Raw genomic sequence first — 24668 nt, 5'->3', positions numbered from 1 at the left:
CTCCTAACCTCCTCTCTGCTCTGTAAGGCAAGAGGATCCCACAGTAAGAGCGGAGGAGCAATTTGGGCAGGGTCACGCAGCTGCTACAAGAGACAGTGTACCATCTCATAGTCTTCTGAACCCAGGATACAAACTCTTACTTGCTTCTCCGTGTGATGTCCCCAGGTGACCCAAGACAACCCTGGCTCCCACCTGTCAGTAACCATATGAAATCGGTGCGATTACTAAGCATTATGACCTGTATAATAATTTTATTATAAAATTATAACAGCTGGACATGGTGACAAATGCTGCTAATCCCAGCACTCAGGAAGTAGAAGCAGGAGGATCAGGAACTCGAGGCCAGCCTTAGCTACTCAGTGTGTCTAGGTGCGCCTGAGCTAGACAAAACCCTGTCTCAAAAAGTAATTAATTGATGTGGGCAGTGATGGCACACGCCTTTAATCCCAGCGCTCTCAAAGGAAAGGCAGGCAGATCTCTGCTTCGCTAAATGTATTATGGCGACCTAAGAAGTCAACATTAGAGATTTGGTGGAAGGATATTCAAACTTTTGACATCCCCTCGAAGCTTTCATTTTTAAAGATTTATTTTATTTCTAATTGTGTGCATGTGTATGGGGGGGTATGCTCATGTCTGCCAAGTCCATGAGAGGACACGTGATTCCCTCGGGCTGGAGTTACAGGAGGTTATGAACTGCCTGACCTGAGTGCTGTGAAGTAGACGTGGGTGTTGGGAACTGAACTCTGGGCCTTGGCTAGAACAGTATTCGCTTTCAACCACTGAGGCACCTCTTCAGCCCGCTCCTCACAACTTTCCCATAAACTTAAAACTATTCCAGCATAGAAGTTTTGGTTTTCCAATAGTTCTCTCTTTACTTCATAGAAGTACTCAGGGCTGGACAATGCATTGCGTGGTCACCTGCTCATGGGCCTGGTCTACCCAGTCCATTTGTGGTGCTGCTATGACACAATACCTCAGACCGCACAGTTTATAACTACAGGGGGTTATTGGCTCACAGCTCTGAAGACTGACAAGTCTGAGCAAGTTCAGCCTCAGGTCAGGCTGTTCTCTTTCATAATGGCAACTTCCACACTCTGGCCTTTGAAGGAGACAAACGGTAACTTAGCAGAGGCAAATGAGGGATTGAGCATTTGCTCAGTTAGTAAAACACTTGTCACACAAGCGTGAGGGTCTGAGTTTGAACTCCAGAACCCATGTAAAAATCCGAGCACGATGGCACATGCCTGGGGAGGCAAAATCAGGAGGATCCCTCGTGCTCTCTGGGCAGCCATCGAGTTCTGGGGCCTAGTGAGAAACCCTGTTTTAGAAGACAAGGTGGCTGGGTAGCTCCTGAGAAATGACACCCCAAGATTGACCTCTGGCCTCCACAAGCATGCAGTCTGTACACATGTGACACACAGAAACACACACTGCAAACTCACCTTTTTCTAAGGAATGGCATTAGTCCCACCCACGAGAACAGAGCCTTCATGACCCCAGTCCCCTGTCAAAACTCCCACTACATGAGTTTGTTAATACACCGATTGCATTTCCCCCGACGAGTTCAGACTGGAGGAACATTCTAACCTTCGAAGCCTTTAACTGAGAAGTCCCAAGTAAACCGCCCTTAATTTCATTCCTACTTTACAGCAAGTTAGACATTCACAACAATTTGAAGTTTACAGCTGTGCAGGTTAAAGCATTGGAATCAGAAGGTTTGAGCTTAAGACTTCGCCTGCTTGCTTTTTTCATGATGTTAGGCACCATTGTGTTTTGAAATGGGAATGTCCCTACAGGCTCATGCTTTGAAGACTTATTTATTATTTATGTGCATACATCTGAGTACATGTGTACAAAGCATTCACACATGGCCCGGCAGAGGTCAGAAGAGGGTGTCCCAGCCCCTGGAACTGAGGCTAAAGGCAGTTTCGAGTGATGGAAACCAAAGCCAGGTCCTCTACAAGATCAGTGAGTACCCTATCCTCCAGCTGGTGGCAGCATTTTGGAAAGTGCTAGAGGTGAGGCTCAGCTGGTAAGAGGTCACTAGGTGCAGGTTACTCTTAACCCACTTCCTCTCTGACTCTCTGCTTCCGGGTCCATGCTGGAGAAGCCTCGACCACACCCTCTGGCCACCATGAACCGAGTCGCTCTGCCATGCCCTTCCCTTTCACAACAGACAGAAAGCCTCAAAACTAGGTGGAAAAAAACAAAAAACCAAAGACAGTCTTCTCTGTTTCTGTCAGATAATGGCATCGTCATGACACAAAGAGTAAGGAATACGGGCACTCCCTAGAAGTGACCTGGACTGAAAAGAGCTGTCCAGCCCCAGAGGCCATGTTCCTTTGTGGAGAGGAGTCTGTATTCCATGTAGAGGGCCTGGTCCAACTCCTTCATCCCAAGCTGGGATGTCTTTGACAGTCATCACTCTGCAGAGCACCCCACATGGTTGATGGGGGCCTTCGTGGAGACCTCACTGCTGCCCACCCTCTCTGCCAGCCCCTTCCTGCTTCTTCCCCTTCTCCAGAGTGTCGATCCTAAGAGTGCTCTCCACACACACACACACACCCAGCCCGCCACTTGGCTCTCCATCGAAGAGTCTGCCTCCAGAGGACTCACCAAGGGCACTTCACAGGCTTTCTCGAGCTTCAGAACAGCCCTGTTTGTCCAGATGAGGCTACCAAGCTTCGAGAAGAAAACACAGCTGTCCAGAGATGGACAGCTAAGAAATGGTGGCACCATAGGAGGAAACTCAAACCTTCTGGGCTGGTGCTAGGCAAAGCTCTTTATTGCGCTGAGCCTCATTTAGCTCGTCTGAAACAGCACAAGATGCCTGTCAGGCTGCTAAAGGGATGTCGTTTAACACACACTGGAAGACAACTGCAGAACTCCATCTGCTCCACAACGAGAAGACACAGGGAGACGAAATGTAGGTGATGAGGTGGGTGAGGAGCAGGCAGGAGGCCAAGGGGATGCGTGGGGGGAGGCTGGTAGGTGGACAGTGCTGGGAGGGAAGTGTAGGCAATTGTTGGATGGCTGTGGAGGCGGCTAGACGGCTAGGTGGTGGGGAGGCCATTGGGTGGGTGGGAGTGGATATGTCTATGAGTAAAGTGTGGGTAGGAGGCTGAATATTTAAGTGGAAGTAGCTGACAGTAACGTGCTGGATGAGTGGGTAGACTCGTTACTGATTTTTTTTTAAATAATGGGTGAAGTGGTTGCGTGAATAAAGATGGTCGATGGAGGAGAGATGTTGTCGAATAGATGTGTGAGTAGTTGGATTTGCAGCTGTGCAGATGATTAGACAGCTAGGGGAGTGAAAGGGATGGGAAGTTGGCCGTGCGGATCAGGGTGCGCGTGGTTGTGTGGGCCCATAGTTTGCTCAGGTGGATATTAAGGACACTGAGTGGCGGATGTGGTTGGATGGGTAAAAGGGTTAGGTGAGTGCAGGACTTGCTCGAGCATAAGAGTTGTGAAGGAACTGGAGGGATGCTGGGCTTGGTGGGTGGGTGGGTGGATGGATGGTGGTGTAGGTGGGAGACCGCATGGTGAAGCAGACAAGAGATTGCATGGTGGGTTGGGTGAGTGGGTGACTGCTGAGCAGACAGACATGGCTATTAGATGGGTTATGTGAGAACAAGATGCGCCAAGGGTTGGGATTGGCAGCCGCTGAGTGGATGGCTGAGGTATGATGGTCAAGTGTGGAGATAATTAGAGGCCCGGGTGACTCATACAGCAGAGAAACGCAGGTCCAGGCTTGGCCCCGGGCATCCCAGGCTGTGGGTCCCCACTGGGCACCTACCTGGAGGCGGCGATCTCAGCCTTCTGGCGCGCAATGGCTGCTGCGCGCTGCGCGCCCTCGACACCGTGCTCTACCTTCTGGCGGACCTTGTTGCTCTTGAGCTGCAGCACGCGGCGCTTGGTGCCCTTGACCAGCACGTTGTGGCGGTACTTGCCCTCCTCCCGGTGGCCATCGGGCAGCGTGGTGCGGCCGTAGCCATGGCGCAGGTTGTCCAGCCACTCGCCCTCGTAGCGCAGGCCGCTGGAGCGCTCGCTCACGCCGAAACCCGAGCGCCTGTCGTTCTTCCACTCGCCCATGTAGGTCTCGGTAGTGGTGGCGTCGATGTCGGCGTCGAAGGGCGCGGCCGCGTCTTCGGGGCCCTCAGCGCCCTCAGCCAGGCTGCCGGTGGAGGCGGCATCGCTGGCGCCTGAGCTCAGCTCGCTCTTAAGGAAGCTCAGGCGGCTGCGCTGGCTGCCCAGCGACGTGCGTGACTCTGAGCGCCGCAGCCGACCCAGAAGGGCGCCACGCGTGAACAGCCCGGCCGGACGCGCAGCCTCGGCGGTGGCCAGCAGGCTGAGCGCGAAGCCACCGCGTGGCACCGGGGGCAAGGGCAGCGTGGGTCCGTCGGCCGCGGGCGAGTCCGGGGCCACCGTGCCATTGCTGTGCTCGCTGCGCAGGGAGGACAGCGACGTGCGCAGCGGGGAGCGCACCACCACTGCCATCCCGTAGGGCACGCTTTGGCGCACGCCGTAGCCATGCCGCATGCCGTTGGTGAACTGGCCTTGGTAGGTCCCTGCGGGGTGGGCGAAGAGAGCTGTGTCAGTCAAGTGGAAGGGACTTGGTGACCCCCCCCCCAAGACGTGGACAAGGTGGGGCAGAGCCCAGAGAGGGGAGAGGCCATCGGAGGGACAATGAGTGTGTGCTGTTGTGCCAACCTGGAGAGTGGCCTCAGTAGGTGACAGGCCGAGCCAGCAGAGCGCGATGACCTAGGTGTGGGCAAGGCAGGACGGCGCCAAGACTGAGCTGGGCCGTCAGAGGGACAGAATGCATTCTGCTGTGTTCGCCTGAAAACACAAGTGTGCCAGGGCACATAGGAGAGGGCAAGCCGGAAGGGGAGGGGGCTTATCACCGCTGGTGGGAGCCTCCGATCTCCAGTGAATGGTGTGAGTCAGAAGAATCAGTGGGAAGCTGTGTGGTTAGTCGAGGCCAAGGCATGGGTGAAGTTAAAGGAGGATGCCGGTATAGGAGGGAACGTGCCAGAAGGAATTTGGGGATGGTGTAAACACTTCCATGGTGGGAACATGCTAAGGTCACAGGTGTGCGACAGAGTGAGAAGTGTGTGAATCCATGTGTTGCATTGTAGTTACCTGAGCAGGTCAGGCTGTGAACTCTACTTGATTTTGGATTACATGAGACGGAGAAGGAATAGAGACAGGAGCTCAGTGCAGCATTGTGCTGGGTGTGCAGGGCTGGTGCAAGGGAGTGTGTGCAGTGTTCGAGAGCTTTGGGGGAAAGTGCCATGGGTCAGTCCTGGGTCAGAGCTGCTCGGAAATGCCGGATCATCCAAGGTCATCAGAAGGCCAAAGAGGGGAAGGGGTGTGGAGGGGCAAGATCCCCTTAGTACACAGAAGGAATGCACGGCTGTCCCATTGTGCAAGGTGACTGATTCGTGAACGGATAGACAGCAAGTCTGCAGAGCAGTGTGTGTGTGTGTGTGTGTGTGTGTGTGTGTGTGTGTGTGTGTGTATGCAAGAGCCTTATATGTGTCTTTGGCTACATGAGATCACAGGTGTGAGGGGCTATGTGCACACAGGAAGCCAACTGTTTGTGGTCCCACAGAAGTGACATTATGAATGTGCAAGGTCACCAAGGCTAGGGCCCTTGAAACAGTGAGTATGAGCTTGTGGGCATCCATCAGATGGAAACTACGGAAGATCTAGTCCCCAGACTGGTGATATGGACAGGCGCTGCCAGCAGCCAAGGGCCCATGTGGACACAAGCACTCTGGCTCATGGGAATGAATGCATGCCAGCAGGCCACTCATAGAAAGGCATATAGACTCCAGGGACTGCCTCCACCCTTGCTGTGTGACCTTAGGCAACTAACATGACCTGTGTCTCAGCTTTCTCATGTGTCAGAAAGAGCAAGCACCTCTTCACGTCACAGTGTTAAGGCTTAAATGAGTCTGTAGCTGGAAAACTGAAGGAAAAGGTACGCGCTCGATGCTGTGGCTCTAGCATTGAGGTCACCTGAGCTCCATGAAGAATTAGCCAGAAAACTGTCAAGAAGACTTTGTGTTTCACTCCCATCCTACCATGGAGCAACACTGGATCCGTGGTGATGACGCCATCGAGTGCTTTGTTACCACTGTGTATGTCCTGCTGACCTCCAAAATATAGTTCTGGCCTCCAGTCAGGCAGATGTTCTCTAGCTGTCTCTCTCTCACACACACACAACCTTCTTGGTCTTTTCCACAGTCTCACTGAAAGCCAATCTTCTGCCTCCACCCCTGGAGCAGTCATGTGTACCAGTACTGTGCCATCAACATCACCGCCCCAAAGTGGCCAATCAGAGACTTTGATGCATCTTAAGGGTCCTTCACATGTCTGTTTGATTAAAGGCTTAGTCCCCAGCAGGTGGCTGAGCCTTTAAGAGGCGGGGCCTCGTGAGAGGTCGTGGGGGTCCCTTCCTCTCACCTCTGGAAGTGGAAAGCATTGCTCTCACACCTTGATGAGCATATCACAATACAGAACTAAAAACACAAGGGCCAACAGATCATGGACAAGAGCATCCCCAGACCAGAACCTCCAAAACCTACTGCAAGTTTCCCTGAGACCTAAATACCTCCTACTAAGCCCCACCTCTTAAAGGCTCCATTACCAAAGTTTAAATAAATAAATAAATAAAATTTAAGAAAAGTTCAGGAAGACAGACAACAACACCCAGCTGTGTTTTGCAAATATTCACCAGAAAGGATGCAAGAGATCTAGACTATGACCCCTCCTCAGCATCCTCCCTTGAATGGGCAGTGATTGGAGCTACAGTTCTCATCCTCTGCCAGCAACTGGTCAGCAGCTCAGACGGGTTCTGTCCCAACAGACAGGCAGAATGTTCTTCCCTAGGCTACCTATGTGGTTTACTCTCCTGTTGTCTTCAAGCCGTCACTCCTGACCACACTCTTTAAAACAATAACCTTCCTTCCCAGGTGAGGTTTCTACCTCCTTCATAGCTCCAGTCTTCCTCACAGTATATATAAAAAGAGATGCTCTTCCTTTCCTCTTGTTTATTGCTCTCACTGGTGGGAGGCTCTATAAGGGCAAGGATTTCTGGCCTATTTTGTTCATTGTGGAGTCCTCGGTGCTTAAAAGAATGAATAATAGGAACGCAATGCAAATACCTTGCATGACTAAATAAAATGTGTCCATTCTACAACTTTTATTCTCCTTTCCCTTTATCTGTATGTGGGGGGTGGGGGAAAAGCCTGAAGAAAAGTTAAAGTTTGGCAAGGATGAAAGACACACAAGATGACATAGCTCATATGTCGCCAGAGCCAAAATTCCATGCCTAGCTATACTTCGTCCTATTTCTCCAAAGAGGATGGGGGAAATAGGAAACAAGAAAAGGAGCAAGAACAGGGCCGAGAAGCTGGGAAACGGAGACAGAGGTGACACCTAATCTCCATGCTGGAGAAGTTTGTGAAATTGAATCCAGCAACCTACCTGTAGCTAAAATTTGACCTGAGATGGGCTGACAGGGCCCCTTTAAGCCCAAGAAAACCTGAGCCTGCAACAGAGAGCGGCTCTTGGCCACCAGTTGGAAATGAAACAGCCTGGCTATATTAGGAAACTTACAGGCATGCAGCAAAAAGTCACCCAGGGGAGATTGATAGTGGCAGTGCCCTGAGAAGGAAGATAAGTGGGTGGAAGGGCCGTCTAAGATGGGGCAGGCCTCCCTGGGACAGGAGGCCCACGTCTGCAGAGAAAAGCTCTGCAGTTAACTGGCTGAAATCGCCCCGGGCAGGGGTGCTTCCTCAGACGCCCAGTGAGGCATTCCATTGTTCCAGAGGACCCGCCGTGCACAGCCTGGCACAGCCATTTCAGTTTGACCTGTTCTCTGGTCACTTTTCTTCCTACCTCAGAACCTTTGCTTGTACTTCTTTGTATTTTTTTTTTTTTTATCATTGTTGTCCATTGTTTGCTACAGGGTCTTACTATGTAGACCAGGCTGGCCTTGAACTCAGAGATCCACCTCCCAAGTGCTGAGATTAAAGATATGGCCACCCTGACCAGCAATTGGCAATTTGGGGGGTGGGGAGTATTTATATCTTAGGCATGTGCATTTATTGCCTGCGTGTATGTCTGTGCACAGTGTGCATGCTGTGCCTGTTGAGGCCAAAAGAGGGCATCAAACTTCCTGTGGCTGGAGTTACAGAGGGTCGTGAGCCACCATGAAGGTACTAGAAATCAAACACCGGTCCTCTGGAAGAGCAGCCAGGACACTTAACCACTGAGCCATCTCTCCAGCCTTTTTGTTTTGTTTTGTTTTTTGAGACAGGTTCTTGCACTATAGCCTAAGCTAACTTGGAATTTACTATACAGCCCAGACTAGGTTCAAACTGCTGACAATTCTCCTGCCTCAGCCTACAAATTGCTGAAGTTGCAGACATGAGCCACCCTGTCCTCAGCTTATTCGTTCTTTCTCGGCCCACTCTTCTCTTCCCTCTGCCATGGCCATCTTTGACATTCAGACTTCAGCTTATGTGTGACATCATCCAGGGAGAGTTCTAAAAACCCTTCCTTGAGTACTACCCAAGACAGCCTGACCACCTTCATAATGCTTTCCCCAAGTGCTATGAAACAATAGTCATAACAATTGATGCACTGTATGCCTATCATCTCCTGTGGGACTTTAGCTTGCAGGCAGAAAGGAGCAGCATCTAATTCCCACCACAGTCCCAGCATCCTGCACAGTTCCCAGGCCCAAAGAGGCCACTGGCAATGACTATGTTTTCCTGACCATGCTGCTAGGTTGGCCTAGGAACAGGACCACACCCTACTTCTTTCTCAACCCTGCATGAAAGGGGCACTAAAAGCAGGTGGTATTCAGCTCTAGATTCCGCAATACAAACTCTGGGAATGATGGTCACAGCCATAACACGGAACATGCAGACCTGTCTCCCAGAGAGACAGCCTGTACACAACCTTCTTTCTCCCTGCTTGTCTCATTTAGTTTGGAATAATATGGATTCCAGCCTTAACTCTGACTTTGAGCGGTGCTAAAGCCCTCACTGGTTATTTAAACCTGCAGAGCCTCATTTCTGACATTCTATGACATGGAGGTGACGAGACATGCCTCATTGGCTGCTCAGACCGTGCATCCATCACTCTAAGTGCCAGAGATATGGCGGTGGCTGAAATAGACACCATCTCTGCCCACAGGGAGTGTGGACTCCAGTGCCAGGGGTGAACCATAAAGCTTCTGGCCTGGGATTCAGCTGGTCACACATACAAAACCTATGGCTGATACTGCGGTGGTCCAGAAAGGAGGCAAGAGTCAAGGTTTAGAGAGCTGGCGGAAGGCAGTTAATTGAAGATTAAGGCAGGTACGTGGGAGGCAGTTGACAGAGCTGGCCCATAGGGAGTGCTCCCTAAGGGATGCTGGACAGGAAGTGTTCCTTGAAGACTAGCTCTTTTTGCCCCTGTGCTGGGGATGGAACCCAGGTCGTGTTTGCTGGTCACATGCTCCAGCACTGAGTTACCCCTACCCCCACCCCAAAAGGCCAGCTTTTTGGCAGGTCAGAGTCTTTGCTCAGAAATGCTGGCCCAGAAAGGATTAACTGTAAAGATGAACCAGAGCCAAGAAGGACAGAGAGAGCCCAGGAAGAGATGGAGGATAGCTCCAGTTTTCTGCCTGCCTTATGGCTGCTTGTGGCTTCATTTCCACAGCCAGGTCTCTGCACTCGCTGTTCCCTCTGCTGCACGCAGCATGGCTTCCTGTCTGGTTGGCCCCTCTTCTTCCTTCTGATCTCTGCACAAACTACACTCTCTGGGAAGCCTTCACCAATCACTAGGCCAGTCCACAGACCCTTCTGCTTCCCAGTTACATTTCACTCTCTACTACAGCCACTGCTAAACTGAGGTCTCTGCTAGTAGAACCTATGCTTTTACAGGCAAGGCCACAGCTGCACTCCCACATGCATGCCCTGCACAGCACACTAGGACTAACACGTCGAAGGCACTCAGTAGACACCGTCAAATTAATTGAAGGGCACCTGGCCTTGGATGAAGTTCTGAGTCTCTCTTTCTTATCAAGAAGTTGAACATGACAGATCATCTTTTCAGGGCTCCTGTGAGCTTTACAAAGATCACTGTAGAGAATCCCCACCTCTCCACAAATGGGGGCTGCCCTCACTCTACAGAAAATACATGATTTGAGCCTGGGGTGTTCCCTGCAGGCCTGTGTTCTGAGTGTGCCGTCTACATACAGAGATGCTATTGGGAAGGGGAGCCTTTGGGAGAAGGGTAGGGCCTAGTGGGCAGAAGCATGTTACTAGGGACAGGATTGGGTCCCCTCACCCCACTTCACCTTCCACTGAGGAGTTAGGAGCCTCCACCACCCTGAACCCCATCGTGTCTTGTCTGCAGCAATGGATGGAGCACTCTGAAACCAGGAGCCAAAAGTGAATCTTCCAATCTTAAGTTGTCTCTGTCGGGTATTTTATCATAACAATGAAAAAAAAGCAACCGATACAGAAAATGGCTGAAACAGAAGGATTCCTCAAAGGTGACGTGTCCTAACACCAGGACGGTTCCAAGCAAACTGAGAGAGCGGGTGACCCTAACTCTGGATAACAAGGGCACCGAGCTGATATGCTTGTGAGCCAACTCTTCAGGAAAAGCAAACAAGCTTTGATTTGCACCATTCTGAGGTGTAAATACCCCTTCCCTGGCTGGTCAAGCTGCCACAGGTTGAACCTTGAAAATGTCTTAAAAACATGACTGTGGGCCCTCCTGAGCCCGTAAAAGCTGGCTCGGTGCTGGTATTTAATATGGGGTCTTGGGTTCTTGTTCTCTACAAACATGCCTCCCACACAGCTACGGATGAGCTAGCGGGTGTGAGAATCTCTGAAAAGTTACGGCTGCTGTGAAACTTGGAGAAGAAAACATCACGTCCAAGGAAGCAAGTTACCTGACCACCTCTGTCCCATCCTGTGTCCACCACAGGCAATGCTTATCAGCCACAATGCTGATACTAACGGCGCTTCCCTGTAGTTAGTTAATGTTATTTGGAATCAATCTGCCTTTAAGAATAAGTGTGACACATGCCTAGTCCTAGCACTCGGGGAGGCAGAAGCAGGCAGATCTCTGAATTCGAGGCCAGCCTGGTCTACAGAATGCGTTCGAGGACAGCCAGGGCTACACAAAGAAATCCTGTCTGGGGGGTGGGGGGAAATGTTCTCTTTCCAAAAGGAGAGTCTCAAAATGGCTATGACAATGAACAACGTGCCCAAGGCCACACAGCCAGGCAGTAGCTCAGCTGAGTCTAGAAGAACAGATTTCCCACTTAGCTTGCTCTTGCCCTGTTGACTTCGGAAAGCTGGGTGTACCAGAATGGGAAGGAACGAGGAGGGGGCATTTGGGACCCTGAGTCTAGATTCTGGGAAATGTTCTGCTAGAATCTAAGTCTCAAATGTCTCCTACAGACTCATGTTTTGGAACACCTTGTCCCTGTAAGAATGCAATGTTAGAATCCAGCCTCTGTAGCAGCCCTTCTCTCCCCTCTTAAAGATTCTGACAGGCTCCCTCACTAACAGACCTCCTGATGTCTGTGGTCCTGACCAGAGAAGTGAGTTTACTCCTGTCGAAGAGAGTACTGGTGGCCACTCATCCCACCCCACACCCTTCTCTGCTCCCTGCCTGGGATTCAGAGAGGTTGGGTGCCGGGTTATTGAAATATCCCCCAGGAGGATCCAAGATGGTGGCACCAAGAGGACACTGTGTCTGATCAGCAGGACAGCAGTGACTACACAGAAACCAACAGATAGAACTATGGGCCCCAAAACTCTAGCGATTGTGTTCCCCAGGTGAGAGGAAACCCCCCGGTGCGGACAACAATCAGGTCCGATCTCAGGTCACCCAGCTAAACTCTGGAATAGTTCCCGGGTTCCCTACAGGTGCTCAGTCACCAGCCCAGAGCCACACACCTGCGCGCTCTGATCACCATCCCAGACTGAACTGTGGACCCCACAACACCAGAGACTGGGTTTCCCAATCTAGAGGGAACCCCACGGTAAAGGAAGCAATCGGGTCTGACCTCAGGTCACCCAGCCAACCCTCCTGAAACCTTCCCCATCCTCAGAAAGGGATTTGAGGCTACCATTTCTGCCACGTGCACCAGAACTCCTTTTCTTCAGAGCTTGTCTCTGGTGTTCAGTGTCCCTGCCATGCCATGTCTGTCTGTACACTCTTTACTCTCCAGAAATTTATCTCAGTGTCCCTCTTGATCACACCCTTCCATCCCAAACCTTTCAGTCCCTGGCTGGCAGTGCTGTTTTAGGTTTGTGGGCTTGGCCAGTGGAGGTGGGTTGCTGAGACAGGCCTTGTTTCTGTCCCCCGCCTCCTTCCCATCCCCCACTCCTTGATTTGCCAAGATGTGAACAAGACACCTAGCCATCTGCCACCACCAGCAGCTAAGCCACTCAAGCTGCCAAGCCATCTCCACCATGATGGACTTTCCCCTCTTAAACTGTAAGCCCCAACCCCCAACTACCCCCCCCCAAAATCCTAAAAACTGAAAACATACATACACACACACAAACCCTCTCTTCCCCTTTTATCGGGTGTTTTGTCGAAGTGAGAGAAAAGTAATACACTCTTGCCCTCTTTCTGCACCTCAAGGATGTCTTATCTTGTCCACACAGACACAGCTTCTGTGTGTTGCAGAGGGAGCACATAAACTTCTTGCAACATCTTCAAATAAATGAGTGTACGGACAGAGTCTCTACTGTCGCCCCAGGCAAGACTGCGGTCAACAATCTAGGTCTGTCCTGGCCATTTGCTCCACACAGTGTATGTTCATAACAGGTGAAGTGAAAGGCTGGCGCTTTCCCACTCCTCCACGGCGCCTGTCCCTGAGAATGAACACAGAGTAGGGCGGGCCCTCAGTAAATGCTTGCCAGACGGTTTTTTGTTCAGTGAGCATGGCTTCAGTTCCTTTCCATGGGCGTGTAAGAGGTTGACCTCTGTGTGCTGTGTCCCATGGGCTCATACTTCTCACTCGACGGTCCCTTTGCTGAGCATCTGGCCAGCTTGGTGTTTCCTCCACAATGGTCCTGAGGCCTTGCTCTCTGCCTCACCTGTGAGGCTGGCACCACAGTCCCTCCAGTGGTTTCCAAACGCCACCATCCATCAAAGCCCCACAGTCTCCAGTTTCCTAGGATCACCAACAGACAGCCCAAGTAGAAGAATTGGCAGCGTCTGTGACAGCTCCCAAGAGCAGGGTCAGGTTGCAGCCATAGATGCCAAGCCTCCTTAGCCTTCAAAGCTCTGCCACCCCCACACGCAGAGCTGCTGCCCCGGATGACACCCTACGGCTCGCACAAGAAGCTGAGGATTAACTGGGCAACACCGGCTGGGTGCTGACAGCCCAGGGCCTGTGGTCTGGGTGGAAGCCCCTTGGCCAGGCCTGGGTCAGCTTGGCACACCGAGGGTTGCCAACAACAGTGAGGACTGTAGACTGGAGCTGACTTGGGTGTGCAGGGGCAGGGGGGAGAGGGGACAAGGGGAGGCTCTGGGTTCAGAGGCAGCCCACTACCGTCAGTCCCATGAGACTGCCTGACAGGCATCTCTCTCCCATGTGCCAAACACTCAGCTCCTGACCCTCACCCAATTCATGGCCATTTCTCCGTGGTTCACACAAAACCTGGAGCCATCGTTGCTGCCTCTCCCACTCCTCCCAGCCACAGTGTCATCAAAGCCTACCTGCCCCGCCTTCGAAGCACCACATCCTGCCGCCTTGGCGATGGTGGTCTAAGCCCCTATCCTTCTCACCTAGATCATTCTTACTGCATTAAACTCACGAATGGGTCTCAACACTGGCCTGGCCCCAGATGGCTTCCTCTGCACCCTGAAACTAAAAGCATCCCATGAAAGCAGAGCAAATCCTGTTGCACTTCAGCTTTGGGAGGCCAGCAAGACAGCTTAGTGGGTAAAGCCGCTTCCTGCCCAAACTGATAAAATCTGAGTTCAATCTCTGGGACTCACACGGTAGGAGTGAAGTGACTCCTACAGTTCTGACCTCTGACCTCCACACATGCACTGTGGTGCATGCACACCCACACAAAATAAATCGGTAAAAGGAAATAAGAAAAATTTTAATTTTATTTATTTATTCTTACGGTGCTAACAGTGGAATCCCAGCCACTGAGCAAGTTCGCCAACCCATCCCTTTCATTGTCCCCATTTTTCTCAGACTAAAAGCCACGTTCTTACAGTGGCTTTTCCTAGCATGAACATTATATAGACACCACATCCTTCTCTGTATGTCCCATCAAGGGACTCACTATTCATCTGCCCTGCTTCTGGGGAAAAGTCACAACTGGTGCCTGGTGGGGAAGGGTTGGTAAGGAATAGTAGGAAGGTAGTGACTCCTGAACAGCACATCCTATAGGCTGTATAAACCTCAGACCTGACCGTGGAGCCCAGGAGGCTCTGGTGCCTGTGAGTGGCTTTGGGAATTGTCCCTCGCCCACACCTGATTCCTCAGCCCTCAGCAAATGCCCTTTACATAGGAAACAAAAGTCACCCAGGAGGGAAGGAGGCCAGACCCCACTGCCTCCTTACTCTGTGGCCCTGGCTAGGGGAGGGGTAGGAGGGAACAGGGACAGCCCTCTGGCCTGTGGTAGGAAGCACCCTGTCCCCTTCCCCCCACGCTCTCAGCAGAAGCCCTCAGAACATGAGACTGGACATTCCTTGCAAGGGTGTGACCAGCCGGCTAAGCAGAGCTGGTCTGAGGAACAGCTGCTGGGGGCACAGAATTAGCAACCCCTGGAAACCAGCAAGCCGAGTGAATCCTCAAGGCCTGCCTTGGACAGGGTACATCTGCTGAGACTAGGCCAATCGGATACATGAGTCACGGAAGCGAGACCCAGAGAGGAAAGATTGTGTCCGCTTTCTCATCTCTTTGAGGGGGCTCTCCCTCCCCGGAGTACCCAGATAATTCCAAAGAGGCTGCCCAGACAGCAACCTAGCCCCCTGTCACGCTGATGCCTGGCTGTGAACTGTGACATGAGAGCCTTGAGATGAGGTTAAATTATGCTGATTCTACATTCAAAATGGAGTCACGCCTGGTACAGGTTCCGTGTACCCCAGCAGGTCACAGGGCAGAACTGAGCCAATCACCATCTTAGTTTATTAACTCTTCCAAAGTCAGAGGGTGTTTTTTTGTGTCCAAAAACATTGCTCCAAAGATAAGAATAGCGACGACTCAAGCTATCTGAATTAATTCACCCTGAGGGATATGGAGGGCACCCCAAGAAGGAGAAGGTATATTCTGGCATTTTCATATGTGCTGGGCATTGCTTTAAGGGCTCTCCATTTAATATCTCATTCCATTGTTTCAACTGTATGTTAAGAGAAGTTTTAACAGTGGTGTTGGGAAAAGAGCAATAAGATCAGAGAGCTGAGCAAGTGGCACAGCCGGAGGTTGGGCATCCATCTACATGCCCCAACCCCCCTGCCTCAAGAGCCTAAGCGCAACGCGTCTCCCATCAGATCCTTTTCTGTTTTGTTTTCAATCAAGATATTTTAAAATGAAAGGTACTACTTGTAAATCTGAAAAGCAAAAGTTCTACCAGAGTTGAGAAATGTACAGAACAAGCCTGAAGGATTCAAGGTCGACGTGAAAGAGTGAGATCGGGGCTGGAGAGCTCGCTGAGCAGGTGAGAGCACTGGCTGCTACTCCGGAGGACCACAGTTCAGTTCCCCGCCCCCGGATCAAGAGGCTCCCAACCTTCTGTAACCCCAGCTCTAAAGAATCGAATGCTCTGGCCTCGGGGTGCCTGTGTGCCCACACGCACCTACTCACATACTTACGTGCAAATAAGATATTTTAAAAAGAAAATAATTATGTTTTTATGAACTAGTATTGAATGGTTGGAAAAATAAAATTCAAGGTCCCATTTACAGTGTCGAAAGAAAACAGAGAAGGAGAGAGAAAGAGCGCTATCATGGAGGCTTAGCAGCTTTGGGCATTTGCCATAAAGTCTAACAATCTATGTTCGCCCTTGAGACTCACAAAGTGGACAAGAGAACTGACTCCAAGTCGCACCCCAACGTGTACAGGGTGGCACGTGTGTGCCCCCCACTCCAGCAAATAAAAAAAGTGCAATGACATTTTTGTAAAATTAATGCACAACATTTTTTTTTAATGTAGGCATTGAAAATTTCAAAGCATTGCTGAGTGAAATTGAATAAGGCATCAATAAACTGGGATATATACCATGTCCGTGGTTTGGAAAACTCAGTGTCGCCAGAATGTTATAAAGCTAACGTAACAAAAGCAGGTTAGCATTGTTAAGAGTGCAGATGAACGACAATAAAGAAATATTCCTTTGGGAGTACAAATGAATAAATAAGGAAGTTACCTTTCTCTAAAGCATAACTCTGGAAGAACACGTACTCCAGGCTCAGAAAATGAGACATTCCATCCTGCTCAGTATCTGTTCTGACGGAGTCATTGCATTTGCATGTTCAGAATCCATTGGACTAAATGAGCTTAGGGCACTAGCTTTGAGCAAGGATAAATAAGTAAACAAACAAACAAACAAATAAATAAGAGCAAACAGGGTCTTGAGTGCAGCAGCTTGGGTTCTGGACTTGGCTGTCAAATATATACATGACCGCCTCGCCTTTTCAGGGTGGTAATAATAACAGAAGCACGTGGCAAACTGTCCCGAGAGCTTTACATAGGCCAGAGCATCACTGAATTTCCCAAGAAGGTAAAGCAGGAAAGCAGGCGACATGGAGCAGAGAAGAGGAAATGAAGTGGAGCGTTGGTTTTTGTTCTCCATTTTCATTGATGTGCACAGGTAGAGAACCGCAGTGTCTGTAAAATACATTTTCTGACTGTGGAGTTGCAATCATGAAAATTTGGAAGGCACAGGCTAGGAAGAAGTCTGAGAAATACGATGCTGCACCTAAGGCTCCTTGCACGAACTTGGTACACAGAGAAGTCTAGTAAGGGAAACCTGCAGCCATTCCTGCGGTCGGGTGAGCTTCAAAAGAGCCTTGCAGGTACATAAGGAAACTAACTTAAAGCGCTACTGTCACCATTTTGAAATCTGTAGGTGATTCTGAAGAGGTCTAGGAAGGGGCTTCAATTGGTAAAGTGCTTGTTGTGAATGCACGGGATCCTAAGTTTGGCTCTCCAGCATATAAAAAGCCAGGAATGGAGGCACACGCCTGTAACCCTAGCTGTTCTTGCTGAATCATGAGCCCTGTCTCAAGAAATGAGGTGGACAAAGACAGAGGAAGATCCTTGCCATCAACCTGTGGCCTCCATAAGTGCACATCTGCATGCACATGCCAACACATAGGCACAAGCTACACATATACACACAGACACAAAGACTGTGAAGGAGCTGGAGAAGGGTTTGAAGGAGACTGAAGCATGCCTCCTGGGTGAGTGTCTGTGAGAGCATTTCCAGAGGATTAACTGAATGGAAGGTCTGTCCTGAATACAGATGGCAACTTCCCATAGGCTAAGGGCTATGGGACTAAAAGAAGAGAGGAGAAAGGCAGGTGCCGAGGCTCTGCTTCCTGGCCTGTGCTGTGGTGAGCAGCCTATTGGGCACATGTCCCCACCCCTGGGAACTCATCATGCCTTCCCTGCCGTGACAGACTGGACCCTCTGAAGCCTCGGAACAACGTAAGGTGCTTCTCCTTAAGCCGCTTCTGTTAGATACCGTGTCACCAAGACATGAAAGTGGGCAACATGGGGCTCCCACTTCCATTTGCTTGGGGTCCACAAATCAGGTAGGTGGTCCTGTCTATTGTGTGTCCTTATCTGTCATCGATCAGAATGCTTTTTAATGACATAAAACACTTCATTACTTAAAATAAATTGTATTTCGTTCATTTAGTTATTGTATTGCATGCCACAGCATATGTGAGGAGAACAGGGGACAAGTAGCTGGTGTCAGGTCTCTCCTTGCACCATGTGAGTTCAGAGGATCAAGTTCAGGCCCGCGAGCTCAGGATAAGGCATCTTTACCCACTTTTCCTCACTGGCTCAGAACATCCCATCTTACTCGCTATTTTCAAGCCCCAGCTCTACTTCTCACCAACCAGATCCTTGACCTTTCTCAGTTTCCTCATCTGCAAAATGGGACAATAATGATACTTCCTATAAAGTAACATGGCTGTGTCAAGTGCCCAGGACAGCACCCGGTACCCGGTGAGCAAACAAAATCAGTAACTGTTATTACTATGAGTTTTATGGAAAACAATGAACCCCAAGGCCCCATCTTCCTGCTGCATTCTTTGTTTGCTTGTTTGCTTGAGATAGGGACTCACGTAGCCCAGGCTTGCCTCTCATTAGTTGAACTTCTAATCCTCTTGCCTCCTCCTTCTGAGTCTGGCATGACAGACATGCACCCCTAAAGCTGGCTCTGTTGTACATCCTGGTTACTAAATTTATTTGTGCATGAGATTACTTTAAGAATCTGATGATCTTGGGCTGGAAAGATGGCTCAGCAGTTAAGAGCACTAGCTGCTTTTCCAAAGGACCCAGGTTCAATTCCCAGCACCCACATGGCAGCTCACCACTGTCTGTAATTCCAGTTCCAGAATCTAATGTCTTCACATACAAATACATGCAGGCAATACATATGTGTGTATATGTGTGTATATATGTATATATATGTATATGTATATATATATATATATTCTGATGATTATCTCAGAAAATATCTCCCAGGGTAAGGACAGGTTGTCCATTTGCATGTGCAGGAGGCCAAGGCCATGGCCCCAGGTCGAGAGTTTCATAAAGCAAGGACCACAGCCCAGGGGGTGGCTTTCACCTGTAATCACAGCACTTGGGATGCTGAGGGCTTCAGAATGAGACTTTGTCTCCAAAGCAGAGATAGGGATGGGTGGGAGAAAAGGAGAAAGAGGAGAAGGAAGAAGGAGGAGGAGGAAGAGGAGAAGGAAGGAAGAGAAGGAAGGAGGAGGAAGAGGAGGAGGAAGACGAAGAGGAAAAGTGAAAGCCAGGGTCACAAATGGTCTTTCAAAGGCTGCTTGAGAGTGTGGATCTCCTGGTGGAAGCAGTCAGGTAGTCACACAGTGAGTCCCTTCTTCAGGGCTTGGGTATTTGCACCGGCTTTAAGTCAGCAGCTATTTTTAGCTTTGCTTTATATGGCCAGGGAAGGAATGAGGGCTATAGCAGGGGGAGGACGCCAAGAGGCTTCAGCCCAGGAGCCTTCCCCCACCCCCAACCCTTTCCCATGCCAGAGCTGAAGAGCTTAACCTCCCATCAAAGCAAGTCTGGGAAGAGAGGGAGGCTGGGTGGAGGTGGGAATGGCAGGGCCTTCAAAGACAGTCCTGGGTAAGTTTTTTTAGAACAGTGACTTCCAACCTTTTGGGCCATGACCTGCAATAACAAATACTTTTACAATATGACACAAATAAACACAGATTTTTTAAAAACACACACACATACAGTGATACATATATGTGTGGATATATTATATTTGTATACATGCATGTATACATATATAACCTTGACTAAATTTTTCCAGGAAATAATGCTCCAACTTGTTCTCCAAGAAAGGCTACAATAGTTTCTGTTCTATACCTGCCATTCCTTCAATTTGGAAAATGTAGCTTCTGACCCACTAAATTGATCTGTCTACCAACAAACCACTTGGCACCTCCAGTCTGGAAAGCTGATGTTTGCTTTGGTTTAGTCACAGCTGCCTGCAAGGCAAGGCAGTGTCTCAGTGTCCAGAACAAGATGCAAGTTTCAACTACGTGTGGAGACTGAGACCCGTGCTTCGGGCCTCCTGCCACTGTGGACTTTGGCCTTCCAACCAAGAGTGCAGCTCACTCATGAACCTGTGGCAGGGCATAACTTGCCACTTACTCCAGGAAGTCCTCCTGAATCCTGGAGTTCCAGCCCCGTGCTCTAGTCTGGGCACCCGGCCTTTCCTAGCACTGGCCACTGGGCTGAGTGTGGCTCCTGTTACATTCCTGGCTTGGTCATTCTGTTCTTTCTACATTTCCCAGTAAAGTGTGGTGCTTGCCTTGCAAAGCACAGTATATGCTTCTTGAATGAATTGATAATCTCAGTAGTAATGACAGCAACTACCGCTTGCTGGATTCTGTCATCTCCCCTGTGTGAAATAAATGGGTGGGTTTGATGGCTGGCTCAGCAGGGAAAGGCACTTGCCTCTGAGCCTGATCCTGGGTGTTCAATCTCCAGGTTACACACCACGGAAAGAGAAAACCAACTCTTGCAAGCTATCCTCTGACCTCCACACATATGTTGTGGCTGTCACATATGCCCTTTCCCTCCCCTCCAATGAATAGCATAATGATATTTTTAAATCATATGAACGATTAGAAGTGGTTCATCACAGGGATGAGGAAACTAAGGCTCAGAAATAATCCGGTGGGGCAGGGTCATAACCCCAGACTTGTCTGGCTCCCACCTGCTCCTAATCTTAGGATTTTATTTGTGCGCATTCCTCTCGATGCCACCCAGGAGAGGGCAAGGGGCAAGTCCTTAGCAAACCCTCAGGGGACTGATGACAGGGTGATTAAAGACATTTTCCGAAGCAGCGGCCACATCTAAATTTGGACAGTTACACCTTGTGTGTGGCTTGGGAGAGAGAACCCACGAGGTTTCCAGAGGCCCTGGCTGCGGGGCCATCTCAAGGGGAGGGAGAAAGGCTGGACAATGCAGGGCACCTGCTCTTCTGACCACCTGGCCACTAGAACTCCCGGGCACACCTGGGCTCAAACCCCAGGCCCACAAACCAGGGTCACCTAGCCTATGCCTTAAGTTCCAACCTGTGCTCCTGCCTCATCCTCCTTGTTCTTCAGACATGCCAAGCTTAGACCCACCCCAAAGCCTTTGCACCTCTGCTCCCTGCTTGGGAAGCTCTCCTCTCTAGTCCTCCACAACCCTGCATCCCTGTCCCACTGTTAAACCTTGAGAAATTAGAGAGAGAGAGTGGGTGTGTGCACGTTCCCGTGTGTGTGTGTGTGTGTGTGTGTGTGTGTGTGTGTGTGTGTGTTCATTTCCTGGTTTGCTTCTGTCTCCTTCACTAAACAGGAGCTTCTGGAGGACCGTGTCTTCTCCCTGCTCTAGTCCCTAACACTAGGCATGGCACAATGACAGTGTCGTTGACTGAAGGAGTGAATAGGTTCCCTTTTTTAAAGACATGTTTGCAGATCAGCCCATCATGTCCTGTGCTCACCTCACTCCAGCAAGCTGTAACCCTGTGACTCACCTCCAGATCACCAAGCCCACGGAGATAGAGAAGAGAAATAGGGAGGGATGTTTGGCACACACTGCCATGCATCTTTTTGCATAGGTGACCAATACTGAGGATGCTCAACACAAACATCCTCTGAGTTGAAGGGCGCTGATTTGGAGACTTGGTGAATGACTCAAGGTCATTGGAATTTGTCCTCAATTCAATCCAGTTCCATCCAGTTCTATAGAGCTGCCCTATGTTGCCCTCAGAAGCTGAAGGACAGAGCTGAAGGTGGGCCCTCGGTCCAGGCATAAACCCATCCTGCATCTTAAGTCGCCCTCAGTGGGCCTCAGCTTGCGTGAACTCACCCGGCGGGCTGCTCTTGTTCAGCCCTCCTTCCTTGCTCCCCTCTCAGAATGCCCCTTTCCCATATTCTGCCACAAAGAAGAGGAACAAGTCATGACTACGTCGGCCTACAAGTGGTTTTCATGCCAAGAGTAACTTTTTTTCTAAGGGGCCACGGTTCATCAGGGAAGTCTCACAGAAACGCCCCAATCAGGGGAGCCATGGCACATGGTGGTGCATGCCTATAATCCCAGTACTCTGGAGCTGAGGCAGGAGGATTACAAATCCAAGGCAGCCTTAGCTACCTTCTGTCTCAACAAAAAAGACTGCAGGAGTTAACTGTTTTCTGTGAGAGATAGCAGATGAATGCTTTAGGTTTTGTGAGACAACAGGCAAATGTAAGGATGTCATATGGGGACCTTCATCTATTTTCCACGTGTTACAGAGTATCTTTCTTTAGAACTTTTTCACATAATTATAAGTCTAAAAAACTGTCACCTCACGGTATATATAAAACAGGCAGATATTCGCTGACCAGTGATCCCTACAGTTTGCTCACCTCTGGTTCCCTTCTTTCCTCTCTTGCTTTTTTTCCTTCTTCCCTCCCTCCCTTCTTCCCTTCCTCCTTTCCTTCCTTCCTTCCTTCCTTCCTTCCTTCCTTCCTTCCTTCCTTCCTTCCTCATCAGGGTCTCACCATGTTTCCAAGCTGTTATAAAATGATCCTCCTGCCTCAGCCTTCCACGTGGCCACCACATGGTACCAGAAAAGCAGCACTTCCCTGGTGGGCATGTTAAAAACAGCCTTTGTTGGTCACGGTGCAGGTTAGAGGTCTGATGAGCCCTGGACTTGCACTTTGCCGTGGGCACACACTGGCGCTATTCGTTCACTGCCCATGCTCTGAGCAGTACTGACGTCCCACATGCCCCCTGGTGTGGACAAGAAACTAAGGCTCAGGTAAGTGACATGCCCAAGTCACACCCTGCAGGCGAGTAAGGCATCTGCACTGACAGCTCCCAGCGTTCTCTTGCCTCAGAAAACTCCTCTCTGAACTGCGATGCTCTCTGAGCCTCTTTAAATCCCCCTGCTGGGACAGACCCCAGCTCCTACCTTCATGGTCACAAATCTCTCACAAAAATCTAGCTCAGGAGAAAGCCTTCCTCACACCCCTCAGACTTGCCTGCTCTTATCTGCCACCATTCTCTGACAGGTTTGTGGATGACGCTGGCCTGCCTGCCCATCTCTGAAGCCAGAGTCCAAGTCCTAGTCCTCTTTGTATGTAATTATTTGTGTGATAACAGACAAATAGGAAGTCCCACTGAAATATTCATTGAATAAGGCTTGAGATGTAGAGCAACTGTCTAGAAATATGCATTGAATGAAAGAATATACGAGTGGATGGATGGATGGAGGGAGGGAGGGAGGGATGGATGGATAGATGAATGGATGAGTGGGTGAGAGATGGATAGATGGGTGGGTTGTGGGTGAATGGATGGGTGATGAATGGTGGACAGTTAGATGCATGAGTGAATGGGTGATTGGATGGATAGATAAACGAATATATACTCTTATGATCTATCCTGTGGAAGTAATTTTCATAGCAAAATTGAGGCCAGTCCCCTAGCTCTGCTGAAGCACAAGCTAAAACCTAGGTGTTTACAAACCTAGAGAGTAAACAGAAATGATGACATCTTATTAGGTGTCTGATGAGTGTGCATCCACAACCTTGCACTAGTCCATTCCTGCCAATCTTCTTAATAGCCGCTTTATTGCCCCACCTTTTCTGATAAGAAAACGGATACAGAGAGGCAGAGTAGCCTACCTAAAGCCACACAGCAAATATCACCCTCGACCATCTGTTTCTTTGCCAGCTACCCTGCCCTTTCCCACTGCCCCTTCCAGAACCCCCTCAAGCTCTGCGGGCCGAGCTGGGCTCACCTCCATCGGCGTAGGTCTCCGTGCCGTAGCCGTCCTGTAGGCCGTTGTTCCAAGTGCCCTCGTACTTGGCACCGCTGCTCGTGCTCTGCCGGATTCCGTAGCGCCCCTTGAAGCCATGTGTCCACTCTCCCTTGTAGAGCCAGCGCCCCTTGGTCTCTATGCCAAGCCCATGCCTCTTGCCCTGGCTCCAGTATCCCTCAAAGGTATTCCCGCTGGGCCAGGTGTAGACTCCTGCCACTTCAAAGCCAAAATTCCAGGAGCCCGAGTATTCACCCTGGCCCTTGGGGCCGGTGCATAGCCCGTGCCCGTGCGCCTTCCCTCCCTCCCAGCCCCCACAGTACGCCCCGCCATCGTCAAAGTCAAAGCGGCCCCCACTCATCTCATCCTCGCTCCTGACAACGCCTCCGTCCTCCAGCTTGGGCCTTTGGGGTACCTGATGCTTTCCAGGCACCTTCAGGCTGAGCCCCTAGACTCACCACCGGGCTCTCCAGGAGTGGGAAAAAAACAAGATGCCAGCAGAGGCGGAAAGAGCCCAGAGGCCAAGTCAGCAGTGGGGGCGCTGGTCAGTGCCATGGCTGGGAGGCCCCCTCAGTCATCCCAGCAAGGCAGCAACTGGAAAAAGAAGCGGACAGAAGAGACTCCAAGTTCCCACAAAGCGTCCCAGGTCCAGCTTCCATGGAGTCCGGTGTGCCCTCCTTAAAAAGAGCAGTGAAAGGAGTTGAGGGGTCCTGTGTTTTCAAAGAGGGGCAGTTCCCAGGAGAGCAACCTAGCCGAGGCTGAATTGCCCCCGCCCACCCTGAAGCAGCCGCTGGCCCCCTTCTCATCCACCCCAGTGGGCGTGCGGCTCAGATCTCCCGGGCTGCCCCGCCCCTTCTCCAGCCCTGCCTTCCTCCCAGGATAGAAAGGTCAGTGTTGCCCTAACAAGGCCGTTGGATCTCAGAAGCTGCTCCCAAAATAACCCCCGAGCTGGCCCAGCCTCCTTCAGAGCCGGAGGGAGGGGGCCTTCCAATCCGCTGGGCTTGCAGACCCAGGCAGTGGCCCTAGGGCTGAACGGGAAATCTGAGAACCAAGTGTAGACAGCCACTTGGTGGCTAGCCTTCTTGTGGGTCAGAGCTGCCTCCCACCTGGGAGTCC

At 50.5% G+C, this 24668-nt stretch overlaps 1 protein-coding gene across 1 annotated transcript in view; it reads right to left on the bottom strand.

The window, feature by feature from the left end:
• The window catches only part of Jph2 (junctophilin 2), a 55431-nt gene extending 31518 nt beyond the window's left edge, over positions 1–23913 (bottom strand). The window contains exons 1-2 of the mRNA XM_055602181.1: positions 23535–23913; positions 3797–4568 (exon numbers count right to left, since the gene is read on the bottom strand). Coding sequence (XP_055458156.1) covers positions 3797–4568; positions 23535–23913 — 1151 coding nt within the window. The remainder of the gene's footprint in view (positions 1–3796; positions 4569–23534) is intronic.
• Positions 23914–24668: the final 755 nt, after the last annotated feature.

This window comes from Psammomys obesus, unplaced genomic scaffold (assembly GCF_907164565.1).
Source record: "Psammomys obesus unplaced genomic scaffold, mPsaObe1.curated_primary_1811, whole genome shotgun sequence".
In the NCBI taxonomy this organism is placed as follows: domain Eukaryota; kingdom Metazoa; phylum Chordata; class Mammalia; order Rodentia; family Muridae; genus Psammomys; species Psammomys obesus.
This window is presented reverse-complemented; position numbering and strand designations above follow the sequence as displayed.